A 15,735-nucleotide genomic window follows, 5' to 3' on the forward strand; every position below is an offset into this window, starting at 1 on the left:
CGGCTGGGGAGAGAGCGCCTCAGTAGAGGATTGCTTCCATCAGGGTGGCCATGTCTGTGAGGGACTGTCCTAATTAATGATGGAGGTGGGAGGGCCATTGTAGGGACAAGGCGTGCCCAGGCTGTATAAGAAAGCAGGCTGAAGGCCAGGCAGTGGTAGCAGCACGCGTCTTTAATCCCAGCACTTGGGAGGCAGAGGCAGTTGGATTTCTGAGTTGGAGGCCAGCCTGCTCTACAGAGTGAGTTCCAGGACAGCCAGAGTTACACAGAGAAACCTTGTCTTGAAAGGCAGACAGGCAGACAGGCAGGCAGGCAGGCAGGCAGGCAGGCAGACAGACAGACAGAAAGCAGGCTGAGAATGAGCCTCGGAGCAAGCCGATAAGCAGCATCTCTCCATAGTCTCTGCCCAGGTGTTGGTCCTGACCTCCCTCCTTTTACCTGAAAGTATTGGCTGAAATAAACCCATTCCTCTCCAACTTGCATTTGGCCAGTGTTTATCGCAGCAGCAGAAAACAGACAAAGATCAATGAGAAGACTTATCGGTGAGTGGAACTTCCCATATGTGGTCATGAAAAGAAATAGAAGACACTAAGTCAGAGAGAGCAGCCTTACCCCTCAGCTGGGGCTGTGCAGAAGATTCTGAAGAGAAAGATAGGCCTAGGACCCAGTGGTGGCCCTGATGGCTTCAGCAGATGACCTTGGGGCTTGTGCAGTAACTCAGGAGCAGTCCCTCAATGGAGTCTGTATGGGAGGAACGGCCTGAGGGATGCAATGTCCACGGGAACCTGGGGCTGAGCACCCAGCACGAGGGGGTCAAGCTACAAAAGTTGGGCTTTCTCAAGGTTTGGAAAAGGCTGATCTGAAAGTCAAAAGCCATAAGCAAAATGCATCTGGGGACACAAGGGTGGGGTCATATCATAACTGAGGCCATGAACTCCCCGGCACAATTCCACTAAGAACAATGACACCTAAGGGGCTATAACCCACCAGACAGTGGAGCAAAGTCCAGGCCCTAGAGCCAGGCCCTGCCCTTCTTTTGCTTCGACTTCATGTTTGAGCTATGTGTCTCCCAGGATTTCCTAGGGAGGGCTCACACATGGGAGAGAAGATGGGGAAAGGCCGGTGATCTGTCAGGGATGTTTGGGCAGACAGTCAACAGCTCTAATGTCTCATGGGCTTTGGTGCAGACCCAGTAGGGCAGGCAAGGGAAGGGTTAAAGGCCACTGCAAGGCGCGAGCGCATGTGTGTGTGTGTGTGTGTGTGTGTGTGTGTGTGTGTGTGTGTGTGTGTGTGTGTGTTGGGGGGGGGCAGCAGCCAATTTGTAGAGGTCAGGGGGCCACTCCTTCCTCCCAGGTGAGATCAAATGCTATAGGGACAAAGGGACAAAAGGGAAGGAGATTGACAGGGATGCTCTGAGGGACTGCACCCCAAGGGAACACCCCACCCCCACCCTGAGAACAAGTATGGCACGGGGGTCAAAGGTCAGGATTATAGCTTTCCTTTCTACCTGGAGAAAAAGTGAAGCTTGGAGGCTTCCATTCAGATCTAGTCCTGCTGGGGGAAGAGGTTTTGTGAGTTCCAGGGTTAGGACTGGAAGTAGGGTGACAGCTGCCATTGTGACTCCCAGACAGCCTATCCCCAGAAAGGCCTCAGGTACTTCTGAACATCCCTGTAGGAGCACTTGCTGGGAGGCACCAGCAGTTGCCTCCAGCCTAAGGACCTCTTGAGCTCAGCCCACTGCTGCAAAATCCATGGCTCAAAGAATTTGAGATTTGACAGAGAACAATGTTGGCCAATTAGCTACCTTGTGCATGGATCGGCCAGGTCCCGGGTGGTCCCCAGGTCCCTCTTGAAGTCAAGTGGAGCTTTGCTTATTTGCTTAAGGGATCCACCATCCAGTTATTAGATCAAATCCATCTTTCAGGGTCAGCTTTGTTATAGATTTGGGATGTTGGCCCAGGGCAAGGGACTGAGAAACCCTTACTCCATCCCACACTGGGTATCAGAGGGGTGTGTGTGTGTGTGTGTGTGTGCCCTTGGGAACCCAGAGACTTGATTCTCTCTGGGACTGGGATTGTGAACAATTTATGAGTCAGCCATTATCAATACTAGAAACCTAACTCAGATCTTTGGTGAGCGTTGTTCATGCTCCTCCCTTCTGAGCCACCCTCCAGCCCAAACCCCACACTGTTCTAAGACTGGGTCTCTTGCTGGAACTGAGCCACTAGACTGGCTGGCCAGGGAGCCCCAGTGACCCTCCTATCTCCCCACTCTGGAGCTCTGGAGCTCCGCTTTGACTATGCTGCTGAGAACTGAACTTGGGTCCTCAGTCTTGTGCCACAAGCACTTCACCCACTGAGCCATCTCCCAGGCCCCTGAAAGCCACTCTTGTTTGTGCTAGATCGTTTGCCTGGAAGAATCTCCATGATAGGCCCCAGGCTCAGGTTCTGCTCCTAGGAGAAAGTCCTGCTCTCATGTTGGACCAAACCCTTGGTGCACCTTGTCCAGTTTTACTGCAGGGGCCAGAGAGCCCATCTGATGGCCAGGGCAAAATCCTGTCCCCGGCTGCATCCGGCTTCACGGTTCAGGAATGTGTGACTGTTTTGTTAGTTACTGAAGTAACAACAGCCACTCTCAGGCTTGCCCTCCTGCCCAGCTCCAAGAGCAGCGCTCCCTCCCACTGTTGGTTCTGTTTTGGGTTTTGTTTTGGTTTTTGGGCTTTTGGTTTGGGGGGTTTCTTTTCGGTTTGAGGTTTTTGTTTTTTTTTTTTTATTAACTTGAGTATTTCTTACATACATTTTGAGTGTTATTCCCTTTCCCGGTTTCCGGGCAAACATCCCCCTAATCCCTCCCCCTCCCCTTCTTTATGGGTGTTCCCCTCCCCATCCTCCCCCCATTGCCGCCCTCCCCCCAACAATCTAGTTCACTGGGGGTTCAGTCTTAGCAGGACCCAGGGCTTCCCCTTCCACTGGTGCTTTTACTAGGCTATTCATTGCTACCTATGAGGTCAGAGTCCAGGGTCAGTCCATGTATAGTCTTTAGGTAGTGGCTTAGTCCCTGGAAGCTCTGGTTGCTTGGCATTGTTGTTCATAAGGGGTCTCGAGCCCCTTCGAGCTCTTCCAGTTCTTTCTCTGATTCCTTCAACGGGGGTCCTATTCTCAGTTCAGTGGTTTGCTGCTGGCATTCACCTATGTATTTGCTGTATTCTGGCTGTATCTCTCAGGAGAGATCTACATCCGGCTCCTGTCGGCCTGCACTTCTTTGCTTCATCCATCTTGTCTAATTGGATGGCTGTATATGCATGGGCCTCATATGGGGCAGGCTCTGAATGGGTGTTCCTTCTGTGTCTGTTTTAATCTTTGCCTCTCTACTCCCTGCCAAGGTTATTCTTGTTCCCCTTTTAAAGAAGGAGTGAAGCATTCACATTTTGATCATCCGTCTTGAGTTTCATTTGTTCTAGGCATCTAGGGTAATTCAAGTATTTGGGCTAATAGCCGCTTATCAATGAGTGCATACCATGTGTGTTTTTCTGTGATTGGGTTACCTCACTCAGGATGATATTTTCCAGTTCCAACCACTTGCTTACGAATTTAGATGTACCACATTTCTCTGAGGTGTGTTTCCTGTAGGCAGCAGAATGCAGGGTCCTTGTTGCATATCCAGTTTGTTAATCTATGTCTTTTTATTGGGGAGTTGAGGCCATTGATGTTGAGAGATATTAAGGAATAGTGATTATTGCTTCCTGTTATATTCATATTTGGATATGAGGTTATGTTTGTGTGCTTTTCTTCTCTTTGTTTTGTTGCCAAGATGATTAGTTTCTTGCTTTTTCTAGGGTATAGCTTGCCTCCTTATGTTGGGCTTTACCATTTATTATCCTTTGTAGGGCTGGATTTGTAGAAAGATATTGTGTAAATTTGGTTTTGTCATGGAATATCTTGGTTTCTCCATCTATATTAATTGAGAGTTTTGCAGGATACAGTAACCTGGGCTGGCATTTGTGTTCTCTTAGGGTCAGTATGACATCTGTCCAGGATCTTCTGGCTTTCATAGTTTCTGGCGAAAAGTCTGGTGTGATTCTGATAGGTCTGCCTTTATATGTTACTTGACCTTTTTCCCTTACTGCTTTTAATATTCTTTCTTTATTTTGTGCGTTTGGTGTTTTGACTATTATGTGACGGGAGGAGTTTCTTTTCTGGTCCAATCTATTTGGAGTTCTGTAGGCTTCTTGTATGCTTATGGGTATCTCTTTCTTTAGGTTAGGGAAGTTTTCTTCTATGATTTTGTTGAAGATATTTACTGGTCCTTTGAGCTGGGAGTCTTTACTCTCTTCTATACCTATTATCCTTAGGTTTGATCTTCTCATTGAATCCTGGATTTCCTGTATGTTTTGGACCAGTAGCTTTTTCCGCTTTACATTATCTTTGACAGTTGAGTCGATGATTTCTATGGAATCTTCTGCTCCTGAGATTCTCTCTTCCATCTCTTGTATTCTGTTGGTGAAGCTCGTATCTACAGCTCCTTGTCTCTTCTTTTGGTTTTCTATATCCAGGGTTGTTTCCATGTGTTCTTTCTTGATTGCTTCTATTTCCATTTTTAATTCCTTCAACTGTTTGATTGTGTTTTCCTGGAATTCTTTTTTTTTTTTTCTTTTTTTTCAGGGCTGGGGACTGAACCCAGGGCCTTGCGCTCGCTAGGCAAGCGCTCTACCGCTGAGCTAAATCCCCAACCCCTTTCCTGGAATTCTTTCAGGGATTTTTGTGATTCCTCTCTGTAGGCTTCTACTTGTTTATTAATGTTTTCCTGTGTTTCTCTAAGGGAGTTCTTCACGTCTTTCTTGAAGTCCTCCAGCATCATGATCAAATATGATTTTGAAACTAGATCTTGCTTTTCTGGGGTGTTTGGATATTCTGTGTTTGCTTTGGTGGGAGAATTGGGCTCCAATGATGCCATGTAGTCTTGGTTTCTGTTGCTTGGGTTCCTGCGCTTGCCTCTCACCATCAGATTATCTCTAGTGTTACTTTGTTCTGCTATTTCTGACAGTGGCTAGACTGTCCTATAAGCCTGTGTGTCAGGAGTGCTGTAGACCTGTTTTCCTGTTTTCTTTCAGCCAGTTATGGGGACAGAGTGTTCTGCTTTCGGGTGTGTAGTTTTTCCACTCTACAGGTCTTCAGCTGTTCCTGTGGGCCTGTGTCTTGAGTTCACCAGGCAGGTCTCTTGCAGCAGAAAAGTTGGTCTTACCTGTGGTCCCGAGGCTCAAGTTTGCTCATGGGGTGTTGCTTATGAGCTCTCCGCGGCGGCCGCAACCAGGAAGATCTGTGCCGCCCTTTCTGGGAGCTTCCGTGCACCAGGGTTCCAGATGGCGTTTGGTGTTTTCCTCTGGAATCAGTAATGTGTGCAGAGTGCAGTCTCTTCTGGTTTCCCAGGCGTGTCTGCCTCTCTGAAGGTTTAGCTCTCCCTCCCACGGGATTTGGGTGCAGAGAACTGTTTATCCGGTCGGTCCCTTCAGGTTCCAGCGGTGTCTCAGACGCAGGGGACCCGCTGCTGCTGTGCCCTTATCCAAGGGAGCCCAGAGGCCGTATACAGTTTCCTCTTGGGCCAGGGATGTGAGCAGGGGTGGTCGGTGTTGGTGGTCTCCTCCGCTCTGCCGTCTCAGGAGTGCCACCTGACCAGGCGGTGAGGGCTCTCTCCCACAGGGTCTGGGAGCAGAGAGCTGCTGCGGGCCGGGATCCGCAGGTTTCTTGAGTTTTGTTTGTTTGTTTTTTGTGTTTTTAAGATGGGGTCTCAAGTGTAGCCTGGCTGTTTCCCTGTGTGGTCCTGATGACGTTGAAGTCACTGCGACCCCCCTGCCTCTGCTTTCTGAGTACTGGGGTTAAAGGTGGGTGTGGCCACCCCTAGCAGGCTCCACCCTTTTCTCACACTCTTACCCTGGAGTTCTCACTCCTGTCTTGATTTTCTTCCAGATACTTTCATGAATCCACCCCGTATGTTAACAGCAAGGACCACAGCCCATTGGCCAAACTGTCCCAAGGCTTTTCAGAGACTGTCATTATAGTTTACCACAATCCTGAGGCCTGCCTCTTGTTTTCCTTTGTTATTTGAGGACAGGATCTCTCCTTCCATGTAGCTCTAGCTGACCTGGAAGTTGCAACATAGACCAGGCTGACCTTGAACTCACGGAGATGCCTGTCTGCATCCCAAGATGCTAGGAGTAGAGGCCTGTGCTACCACAACCAGCTCCCTGTTTCTGTTAACAATTAAGGAGTCGGCGGCACGAAAGGTGCGTAGGCCCACAACCACTTCAGATACCCATGTGGCAGAATCTCAACTGGGTTCGTGTCCAAGTTCAGCTGGCCCTCAGAATTTCACTAAGGTAGGCCCCCAATAGGGTAGACCTCTGTGTCCAAGAGGTCCTGGCTGACTTTGACCTGGTCCTCAATTGTCCCTAAGGCATCCACACTCTTGGCCCAGGGTTTTCCTCTGTGACATATGTAAGTGTCCATGGGCCCTTCCTTCTCTGCATCTTCCACGATCCGGTTGGAAGGAGTTGTCTTTACCTGGACTCCAGGCACCAGCATTGGTGAAGGTGGGTGTGTACAATCCTGGTTACAGTCCTGGCCTGCTTCCTTCAGTTCTCTCTTGCCCAGAGCTATTTTCCTGTATTTCTAACCACCTGCCTTCTTGACCTTGGAAGACCCTGCTCCCACCCTCTCTCAGGCTGTGAATGGACCCCATTGCCAGTGCTTCAGATGCTGCCCTGCCTTCCCCTCCTCACACAGAGGGAACCTGAATGTGTGCTGTACGGGGCAAGCACTGGGCCTCCATTGTAGTCTCCCCTCCCATACAGAGCAGAGCTTAGTAGAGCATGGAGGGGGTGGAGGGGGCATAATATGGTAATGGAGACCCTGTTAATTGCTTCCAAATGGCCAATTGCAGCCGTTTGACTAATTGGTCTCTTCCAGCCCCACCTTCCCGCCTGGACACCCCCAGACCTGGCCAAAGCCTGCTTAACACAGCTCCCAGGGTCTCTGCTCCGGAAGTTACCCCCTCTGATCTCTCTGGTTATTGGGTCTGGGTCCACCTCCAGCCCCTACACCTACATAGAAACTCAGGAGAAGAGAGGCAGGGAGAAAGCGCCCTGTGATATCCCTGACTTTTGGCCCCAAACTCATTCTTTACTTCACTACCAAGAGCAGGGGAAAGAGACCCAGTATGCTAGCTGGGCACTGACCTGGGGTCACTGTACCTCTGAAATCCTAAAAGCAGCCCATCTTAGAGCTCTCCCAAGCTCAGAGAGGTGAGCTAACTGGCTCAGGAGCACACATCTGGGAGATGGGGGCAGTCTGCTGGAGTCACCTGTCATCAGGAGACATCTGTCCTTTTTCTCAGTAAGCTGGGGTTGATTCACTTGAGTCCCTGGGCCTTCGCATGGGTGCTCACTTGAAGCCCAGGCTCCAGTTCGGTGGAGCCTTTCCTGCCTGTTGTGGGGATCAGCCAGACACCTTCCACAGGTGCAGTGGGGAGGAGAAGAGAAAGGACCACACGAAGGTGCAGATGGGCTTTTTCAGTCAGTCCAGGATGGTGAATGGCAATGGTGTGTCTTTGTACACCGTACAGGCAGATATCCATACCCACATGGGACGCCATGCACAGTGTAGACTCTCCCCAAGTCCGGTGGCTACATCCTGTGGGCTCTTCATCCCACATGTCCTAGGAGCTCTGAGTAGGGAAGAATACTCCTGCCCCTGTGGGACTTGATGTCTACATGTGCCCAAGAACAGTAGCAGATTCTGGATACTGAGTGTATCCCTTCCCCAACATGTTTGAGAACCTTGGGGTGGGTTCTGCTCCAGAAGTACAAACAGCAGTTTGGACAGTATGTTAGGAGCAGGGTCTCATCACCCACCCCCACCGTGACACACTTCCTCCAACAAGGCCGCTTCTTTTTTTTTTTTTTAATTCTTTTTTTCGGAGCTGGGGACCGAACCCACGGGCCGCATCTTCTAATAGAGCCTTTCCTTAGGGCAAGCACATTCAAACCACCATAATGTGTGTGTGTGTGTGGTGTGTGTGTGTGTGTGGTGTGTGTCTCTGTGTGTGGTGTATGTCTCTGTGTGTGTTGTGTGTGTGGTATGTGTTTGTGTGTGTGGTGTGTGTGTGTGTGTGTGTGTGGTGTGTCTCTGTGTGTGGTGTATGTCTCTGTGTGTGGTGTGTGTCTCTGTGTGTGTCTCTGTGTGTGTGTGTGTGTGGTGTGTGTGTGGTGTGTGTTTGTGTGTGTGTGTGTGTGTGTGTTAAAATGTATTTATTTTTATGTGTATGGGTATCTTTTGCCTTCATGTAGGTATTTGTACCAGATAGGTGCCTAGTGTCCTCCTAGGCCAGAAGATGGTGTCAGATCTCCTAGAACTGTGGTTACAGACATTTAAGAGCAACCAGGTGGGTGTTGGGAACTGAACCCAGGTCCTCTGCAAGAATGGCCAGTGTTCCTAACCAATGAGCCATCTCTCCAGTCCCTTTCTTAGATGTGTTTGTTTCTAAGACAGGGTCTCAAGGCTGAGGCTGGCTTCATATCTACTTCGTGGTTACGGCTAGCCTTGACCCCAGAATTCAGTTTCCACATCTCCAGTGCTGGCATCCGGCTTCTGCACTTCTCTTGGCCAGGCACGGGGAGGGAGCCGGCTCCAGGTGCTATGCTAGGGGTGTTTAGGGAGGAGATGTCTTCTTGACTCTGCTGTGCTATCTTAGGAGCATAGGCCACCAACCCCACACTGGTCATCAAGACACCGGGCTGTCCCACATAAAGCAGATTCCACCAATGACTCCAGGGTTTTAGCAGGTCAGTGACTTAGTCTTCAGGTTGCCTAAGGGTTTCCAGGGGCTAGGTCTAGGGCAGAGACCCTGCAGACCCTAGCTAGAACAGAGGACCTGGGAGACTGCTGAGGATGCTCGGCTGTGGGGGGCATGTGTATTCAGCTTTCTGGAGAGGGCTCACTGAGGACTTGCTGCCCTACATGAGGTCTCAGGGAAGAATATGCCCCAGTGTGTGCTATTTGCATGCTATTTCTGTAGCATGGAGTTCTCCCACTCCCTGCCCCCAAACACTTCTCAAGATCTAACATCGACAAGGGCTTCCCACCAGACTCCTCCCAAGAGCTCAGGAACAATGTAGAAGCCAATGCTGCCAAGCCACTGGGTCCTCAGACACACCTGAGGGTAGATGCTGGCCAGGGGACCATTGAAGGCACAGGCGAAGGATGTGGGGTGGGACCTTTTCTCATGATACCTAGGGAAGTCTTCTTTGAGGCCCTTGGAGACAAGGAACTGAAGTCAAGAGCTCAGGGTCCAGGAAGCTATTCCCTGAACCTAGACTCCCCCTTGGCCTGCCAGGTGGGCATGCTTTGTGGGATCTTCTCTCCCTTCTGTTCTGTTGCCCTCTGTTTCTCCACGTCTCTCCTCCTCCCACGGCTATCTTCCTTCTTTCTCTTCTACCTGATCTCTCCCACCCCTGCCTCTCCCACCCCTATTCCTGTCTCTTCCTAGATCTCCTGGGCTCTAAGACTCAGACTCTATTGTCTTTGCTCCTATCTGTGCAGACCCCTCTCTAGACCACCGTTGGGAAAGACCACTCCTGCTCAAGGTGTACAAGCTTCCCTTGGTACCTTCTGGTCATTTAGGTAGCTTCGAGACATAGCGTTCCAGGGCCATCGGGCCACAAGACTGGACGCCTAAGGACAGCTCTACGGTGTGAGAAGCGACCTGCACCGACCCGACCCAACCCCATCTCTCCACGCGCCGCCCTCCGCAATCGCTCTGGATTAGGCGCCGCCTTTCGTGAGCGTTTGTTAGCTAGACTTCCCCGCAAGTTGTTTGCGCAGACATCAGTCATCCGCAGTCCCATTGTGCACCCAGGATTGATGTAAGGCGGGAGGGGGTGACAGGACCTAGGGGCGGTTGCCTTTAGGCCTTGCTCTATAATTTTCCGAGGCATAATTGGTCTGGGGACGGGGGCGGGGCGGGGACCTTTCGGAGGCGGGAGGGGGCGCAAGGCGCACGGCGGAGGAGCGGCGGCCCGACGGCGCTGGCCGGGGCGCTATGCGCAGGCGACACCCGGCCTGAGCCCCGCGCCCTCGCTAGAGACCACGGCCGCCTTTTGTTGCCAAACGCCCTTTCTTCAGAACTGTGTTCGGCAAAGAAACAGGACCCCCATTCCTGGGTGAAAATTCAGTCTTCTCTCTCCATCTCCCTCTCCTCTTTCTTGTCTTCTCTCCGTCTATCTCTTTCCCTCTCTCTCCCTCTCCACCCGTCCCTTTCTCCATCTCCACCTCTTTCCATCTCTCCTTGTCTCCCCTCCTCTTCCTCCCTCCCCGTCCCCCACCTCTTCCCGGTCTCCCTCTCCCTCCCTTTCCCTCCTAGCCACAGTCGAGCCGGCCTGGCGCGCGAGCGTGTGCTCCCTGCGCCGCGCCTTCGTGAGCCCCGCGCTGGCGCAGCCGCCGCTGCGGGCGGGCGCGATGCCGGGATGGGCCTGATCTGGCTTCTGCTGCTCAGCTTGCTGGAACCCGGCTGGCCAGCTACGGGGCCCGGGACGCGACTTCGACGCGATGCGGGCGGCCGTGGCGGCGTTTACGAGCACCTCGGCGGGGCGCCCCGGCGCCGCAAGCTCTACTGCGCTACCAAGTACCACCTCCAGCTTCACCCGAGCGGCCGCGTGAACGGCAGCCTTGAGAACAGCGCCTATAGTGAGTGTTCAGGTTGGGACAGGGAAGTGGGGTGGCGGAAGAGATCGGAGGGCTTGGTCCCCTGTCGCCACGTCCCGGGTGGGAGCAGAGCTGAGGTCGGTCCGAAGACGACACCGCGGTCCCAGCTACCGATCTTAGAGAGCTGCCCTCCCGTCCCGCTCCCCCCAGGAACTGCGCGGGAGGCGACCCCGGTTCTGACACGTTTGTATTTCTCAGTGAAAAGCCGTTGGACAAGGATTTATCGCCCTCTTTATTGTTTTGACGACCCCGGGGCGCATGGCCAGTCCCTTTCGTCCTCCTTGCTCTCAGCCGATGCGCCGAGGACACTCCACTAGACAGACCTCGGTTTCCGCGACGCGGTGTCTGGGGACAGGCTTGTCCCTCGTCCTGCGCCCTACAAGAGCACGACAGGACAGACAGGCGTCCCCGCGTGTTTCTGATGCGGCTGGCACGCATCCACGGCCTGCAGCTCGATCATACCCAGGGCCAGTTCCCGAGCATTGCAGGGTTTGGCTTCGTGGGTTCGGTACACGCGAGCGGAGCTCGACCAGTAGTGTTGAGCGCCGCGTGGGAGGGAAGCTGCGCAAAGCTCACCGCGCCCGGGGCGCAGGAAGCAGAGCAGGGGGCGAGGGCGGCGGAGGGAACCGCAGCTTCCTCCTGTAAAGCCGCAGCCCCGCGGGGGCGTCCTAGGAACCAGCCCCTATCTGGAGCGCGGGGCGCTCCTCATGCGCACCCCTCCCCAGTTGCCTGATCCTGGGCGGCCCCAGATGTAGAGGAGGGGCACCTTCACTGCCACACCTAGGGGCACTTAGGTGGGTGCTTGTCTGGCGCCAGCTCTAGAGGCCTCTTACCCTGCAGAATCTCAGTACTGGTCCCGGTAATCTGGACCGCGCTGGGTCCCAGAGGGCGCTCCCGGGAAAGGGATTGAATCTTCGATCCACACTCTCTGGGGTCTTTAATCTTCGCTCCCCACCCCCAAAGCACTATACTGTTCACTGCAAGGAGCTGGTAGAAGTTTGATTGGTTTTGTATTTTATCTGTTTTGTGTGCCACAGTGTCTCTCTCTCTCTCTCTCTCTCTCTCTCTCTCTCTCTCTCTCTCTCTCTCTCTCCCTCTCTCTCTGGAGTTGGTTCTCTACTTCCATCATGTGGGTTAGTGGAACAAACTCTGGTGGTTAGTGTTGGTGGCTACTCTGCCATCTGTGCTGAGAGATCGTTAACTTGTGTACCTACTCTAGGGTCTGGGTGGGTCCTGACACCTTTCCTCAGCACCCACTAGGGGTGACATTATGATTGGGCTGCAAGGCCTAGCTTCCCTGACAGTCTCTGGGCCACCTCCCCTTCTGAGTCTCCATCTGCTCTGGGGTTTGGATCCCCAAACCATCATGTGTGGCCTTGGGCAAGTTACGTGTCCTTGGCTTCTGCTTGCTAGACCAAGCCGTTCACAAGATTGCACAACTGCCCAGGTTGCATCTGAGGTATGTGGCAGGGGCAGGACATTCCCATCATGTCTTCTCATGAGGTTAGGATTAGTGTCTCAGACACAGTGGCTGGATGTCCACTTCCTCACTGCCTACCCAATGTTTTCTTCCTGCTAGGACTTCCAAGCCCCATCTCTACCGGGTGGTTATGATTGCTCACCTGTCCCGGTTTCCTAAGCCTGGGCTGAGGGGCTTGCTCAGGCTTAGTCTCTACCTAGGTAGAGAAATTGATGGACCCTTCTTGACTCTTTCCAGGCATCCTGGAGATTACTGCTGTGGAGGTGGGCGTGGTGGCCATCAAAGGGCTCTTTTCTGGGCGGTACCTGGCCATGAACAAGAGAGGACGGCTGTATGCTTCGGTGAGTTCCATCAGTAGTGAGCAGGTGCTGACGGAATAGCCATCTGGCTTGAGCATCTGATTGGGGGACAGAGAGGATATGAATGATAGACCACTTGGCCCCCAGGTCATGCCAGACTCAAGCTTGTTCAGATCCCTCCTGGGCTTCTGAGTGCCTGCCCAACACAGACCTTAGGTGTTCTGGAAAATGCTCTTCCCACCTATCTGAAGTCAGTCTCTTTCTCTGAACGTCACAATGGTGGAGACAGGAAGAGAGCATGGCAGCAGGGGATGATGAGGTTGGGGTCCAGGTGCTTGGACTAGAACTTTCCAGAAACCCATCTGGGACGTCCACAGACTTGCAGACAGGCCCCAGCTTCTTTCAGCTGCCAGCTGGCATCTAAGGCCTCTTCCTGCAAGCCTGTCCCTGGCTGTCCTGGGTAGTGTGGCTCCCTGTGTGCTGTATCCATGAGCCAGTGACACTCCACAGTCAATCCCCACCTCCTGGAAGCCATAGAACACAGCTTCCCACAACTCCCTCTACTGTAAGGGCCGGCAGAATGTGATGCATCCACTGAAGTCAGCACACCCTCTACTCCTGCCTCCATAGCTGAGAGGACCAACCAGGGGCCATGATGGGCCATCTCCTCTCTTAGCCTCACCGCCAGTCACCTCCAAGTCCTCAGACATGTGGGCTCCTTGACTTAGTGTCTGTGTCTTCAACATGCACCTCACCTCAACTCACCTCGACTCACCTCACTTCCTGCTGCCTAACCCCAGAAGTAGCACCTTGTCACATAGGCCTCATTCCTTCCCATTTGGAGCTGCTAGTCACCTAAGCTGGCAACCTCTCTGCCCTTCAGCTTGTCCATTCATTGTCTATCATCCATTCATCCATCAATCCACCCATCCACACAGTCATCTACCCACACCTCCATCTATACACTCATTCACATATCCAAACCACCCACCCACCTATCCACTCAAGCATCATCCAACATCTATCCACCTAGTACCATCCTTACTCCCAATTATCTAACCACCTATACATTCATTTGTCCATCCACCTACACAGCCACTCATTCACCCAGCAACATACCTAAGTACTACCCACTCGCCCATCTATCCACCCATCTATCTATCACCCACCCATCACATCCATCCACCTGTCCAGCGGCCCACCAACAACACATCCACCCTCTGACACACCAGCCAGCCAGCCACCTCCGGCATGCTCTACCTACCGTAAGCCAAGCACGGAACCAAGTGCAAGGCTACAGCCCAAAGGATAGTGAAGGAAAGTCCCTTGAAGCAGGGCACAGTCTTGGAAAGGTAGGATAGCCAGGCTGCCTACACAGTGGCAGGTGTGGACAGCTGGTCCAGGCAGCCTAGGAGAGAGGGAGGCACTGGGAGCTGTGGTCCCATTGACATCATGGCCTCCATGGCTGTTGACTGTGCCTTCTGTCCCACAGGAGCACTACAACGCAGAGTGTGAGTTTGTGGAACGGATCCACGAGCTGGGTTACAATACATATGCTTCCCGCCTATACCGCACGGGGCCCAGTGGGCCAGGGGCTCGACGGCAGCCTGGTGCCCAGAGACCTTGGTACGTGTCTGTGAACGGCAAGGGTCGGCCACGCAGGGGCTTCAAGACCCGCCGCACACAGAAGTCTTCTCTCTTCCTGCCCCGAGTGCTGGGTCACAAGGACCATGAGATGGTACGGCTGCTGCAGAGTGGCCAGCCACAAGCCCCAGGAGAGGGCAGCCAACCCAGGCAGCGGAGGCAGAAGAAGCAGAGCCCAGGTGATCATGGCAAAATGGAGCATTTGCCAACCAAGGCCACTACAAGCGCCCAACTGGATACAGGGGGACTGGCTATGGCTTGAGTGGCCACTTGGAAGCCCTCTGAGACCAACCTCAGCAAGCACCCAAGATCCACTTGGAGACCCAGCCTCCCCACCCTTGTCTGTGGGGTGGCTGCATGGGGGACCAAGAACTTGCATGCCTTTGGGGGCTTTTAAAGAGCAAGTGCCAACTGCTGAGGGACTTGGGTCAGAGACTCTGGAAGACTCTTCAAGATGTGTGTGGAGTTACATGAGAGGGAATTCTAATTACAGGGGTCATCCTAACCCTGGGTGGAGCCCAGCCAATGGCAGACAGTCCTGGCAACCTGAGGCAGTGGAGAGTGGAGGGGCTGTGATTCAAACATTAAAGGTGTCTGTCTGTCTTGCTACTTAACAGCTGGGATGCAGGCTTAGGATGCCCTGAGGCTCCAACTGAGATATTCTGTCGAGGGTGGGGAAGGCAGTGGGTCTGTAGGATTCACTGCGTGGTGTCAGGAAGGTTGTGTTCTGAAAACGGGCTGAGGTGCTGCACGCATGCATGTGTTTGTGGGCTCTTGTGTCGCAAATACCCACAGGCATGTGTGTAGAAGGGTGTCAGTGTATTTCTGAGAGGATGTGTGTATGAAGCATGCCCACACATGGTCCTGGACTTTTGACTTCCAGGCCTCTGTGTGTGTGTGTGTGTGTGTGTGTGTGTGTGTGTGTGTGTGTGCGTGTGCGCGCGCGCACATACGCACACATGTGTATGAAGTGTGGATCTAGAGATTTGTTCTGGTTTAGGATCCCCTCCCTCCCTGTGTTAATTTCCTCATTGATGTGAGCAAACACCTGACAAGAAGCATTTTAAGGGAGAAGGGATTTACTTTGGCTCACAGTCTGAAGGCACACAGTCACTCATGATGAGGGGAAGGTGGGATGATGAGGGCGGATTGAGGTTGTGGAGGCAGAGCCTGCTCACATCTCCATAAGCCAGGAAGCAGAGGGGGGATGGCTGGGGCTCAGCAGAGAGAGATGTGTGGTGCCTAGCCTTTTCTCCTTTCAGGCTCTTAGTTTGACGGTACAGGAAGCCATGGCAACAGGGCCTGAGGTAGCTGGTTACGTTGCACCACAGGGCAGAGAGAGATGAACACTGGTGCTCAGCTTTCGACTCAGTCTGGGGTCTCAGTCCGTGGGATGGTGACTCCACATTCTGGGTGTCTTTCCTCAGTTGAACCGTTCTGAAAACTCTGTCACAGACAAGCACAGCGGAGTGTCTGCCAGGTGATTCCCAACCTAGTCAGGTTGTCCATGGAGATGAAGCATGCCCCGCTGGGAGCTATGTGTTTCTCTGAGAACTGCT

The 15,735-nt window shown here is 52.9% G+C and overlaps 1 protein-coding gene across 2 annotated transcripts; it reads left to right on the forward strand.

The window, feature by feature from the left end:
- Positions 1-9,679: 9,679 nt before the first annotated feature.
- On the forward strand, positions 9,680-14,790 carry Fgf3 (fibroblast growth factor 3). Of its 2 annotated transcripts, XM_087602159.1 has the most exons (4): positions 9,680-9,915; positions 10,413-10,735; positions 12,471-12,574; positions 14,025-14,790. In XM_087602159.1, exons 2-4 carry the CDS (start codon positions 10,516-10,518, stop codon positions 14,436-14,438), a joined length of 738 nt encoding a protein of 245 aa, XP_087458285.1. In that variant the 5' UTR covers positions 9,680-9,915; positions 10,413-10,515; the 3' UTR covers positions 14,439-14,790. The 2 variants fall into 2 exon arrangements, with proteins under 2 accessions (XP_087458285.1, NP_570830.1); NM_130817.2 differs by lacking the exon at positions 9,680-9,915 and having other exon boundaries at positions 10,417-10,735.
- Positions 14,791-15,735: the final 945 nt, after the last annotated feature.

The sequence above is a fragment of the Rattus norvegicus genome, chromosome 1 (genome assembly GCF_021556685.1).
Source record: "Rattus norvegicus strain SHRSP/BbbUtx chromosome 1, alternate assembly SHRSP_T2T, whole genome shotgun sequence".
In the NCBI taxonomy this organism is placed as follows: Eukaryota; Metazoa; Chordata; class Mammalia; order Rodentia; family Muridae; genus Rattus; species Rattus norvegicus.

What these genes read in the sequence shown, in the direction of transcription:
- Fgf3 (XM_087602159.1), top strand. Translation starts at nt 10,516, where the DNA reads ATGGGCCTGATCTGGCTTCTGCTGCTCAGCTTGCTGGAACCCGGCTGG. An exon ending in CCTTGAGAACAGCGCCTATA is followed by an intron (nt 10,736 to 12,470) that starts GTGAGTGTTCAG and finishes GACTCTTTCCAG; the next exon opens with GCATCCTGGAGATTACTGCT. An exon ending in GAGGACGGCTGTATGCTTCG is followed by an intron (nt 12,575 to 14,024) that starts GTGAGTTCCATC and finishes TCTGTCCCACAG; the next exon opens with GAGCACTACAACGCAGAGTG.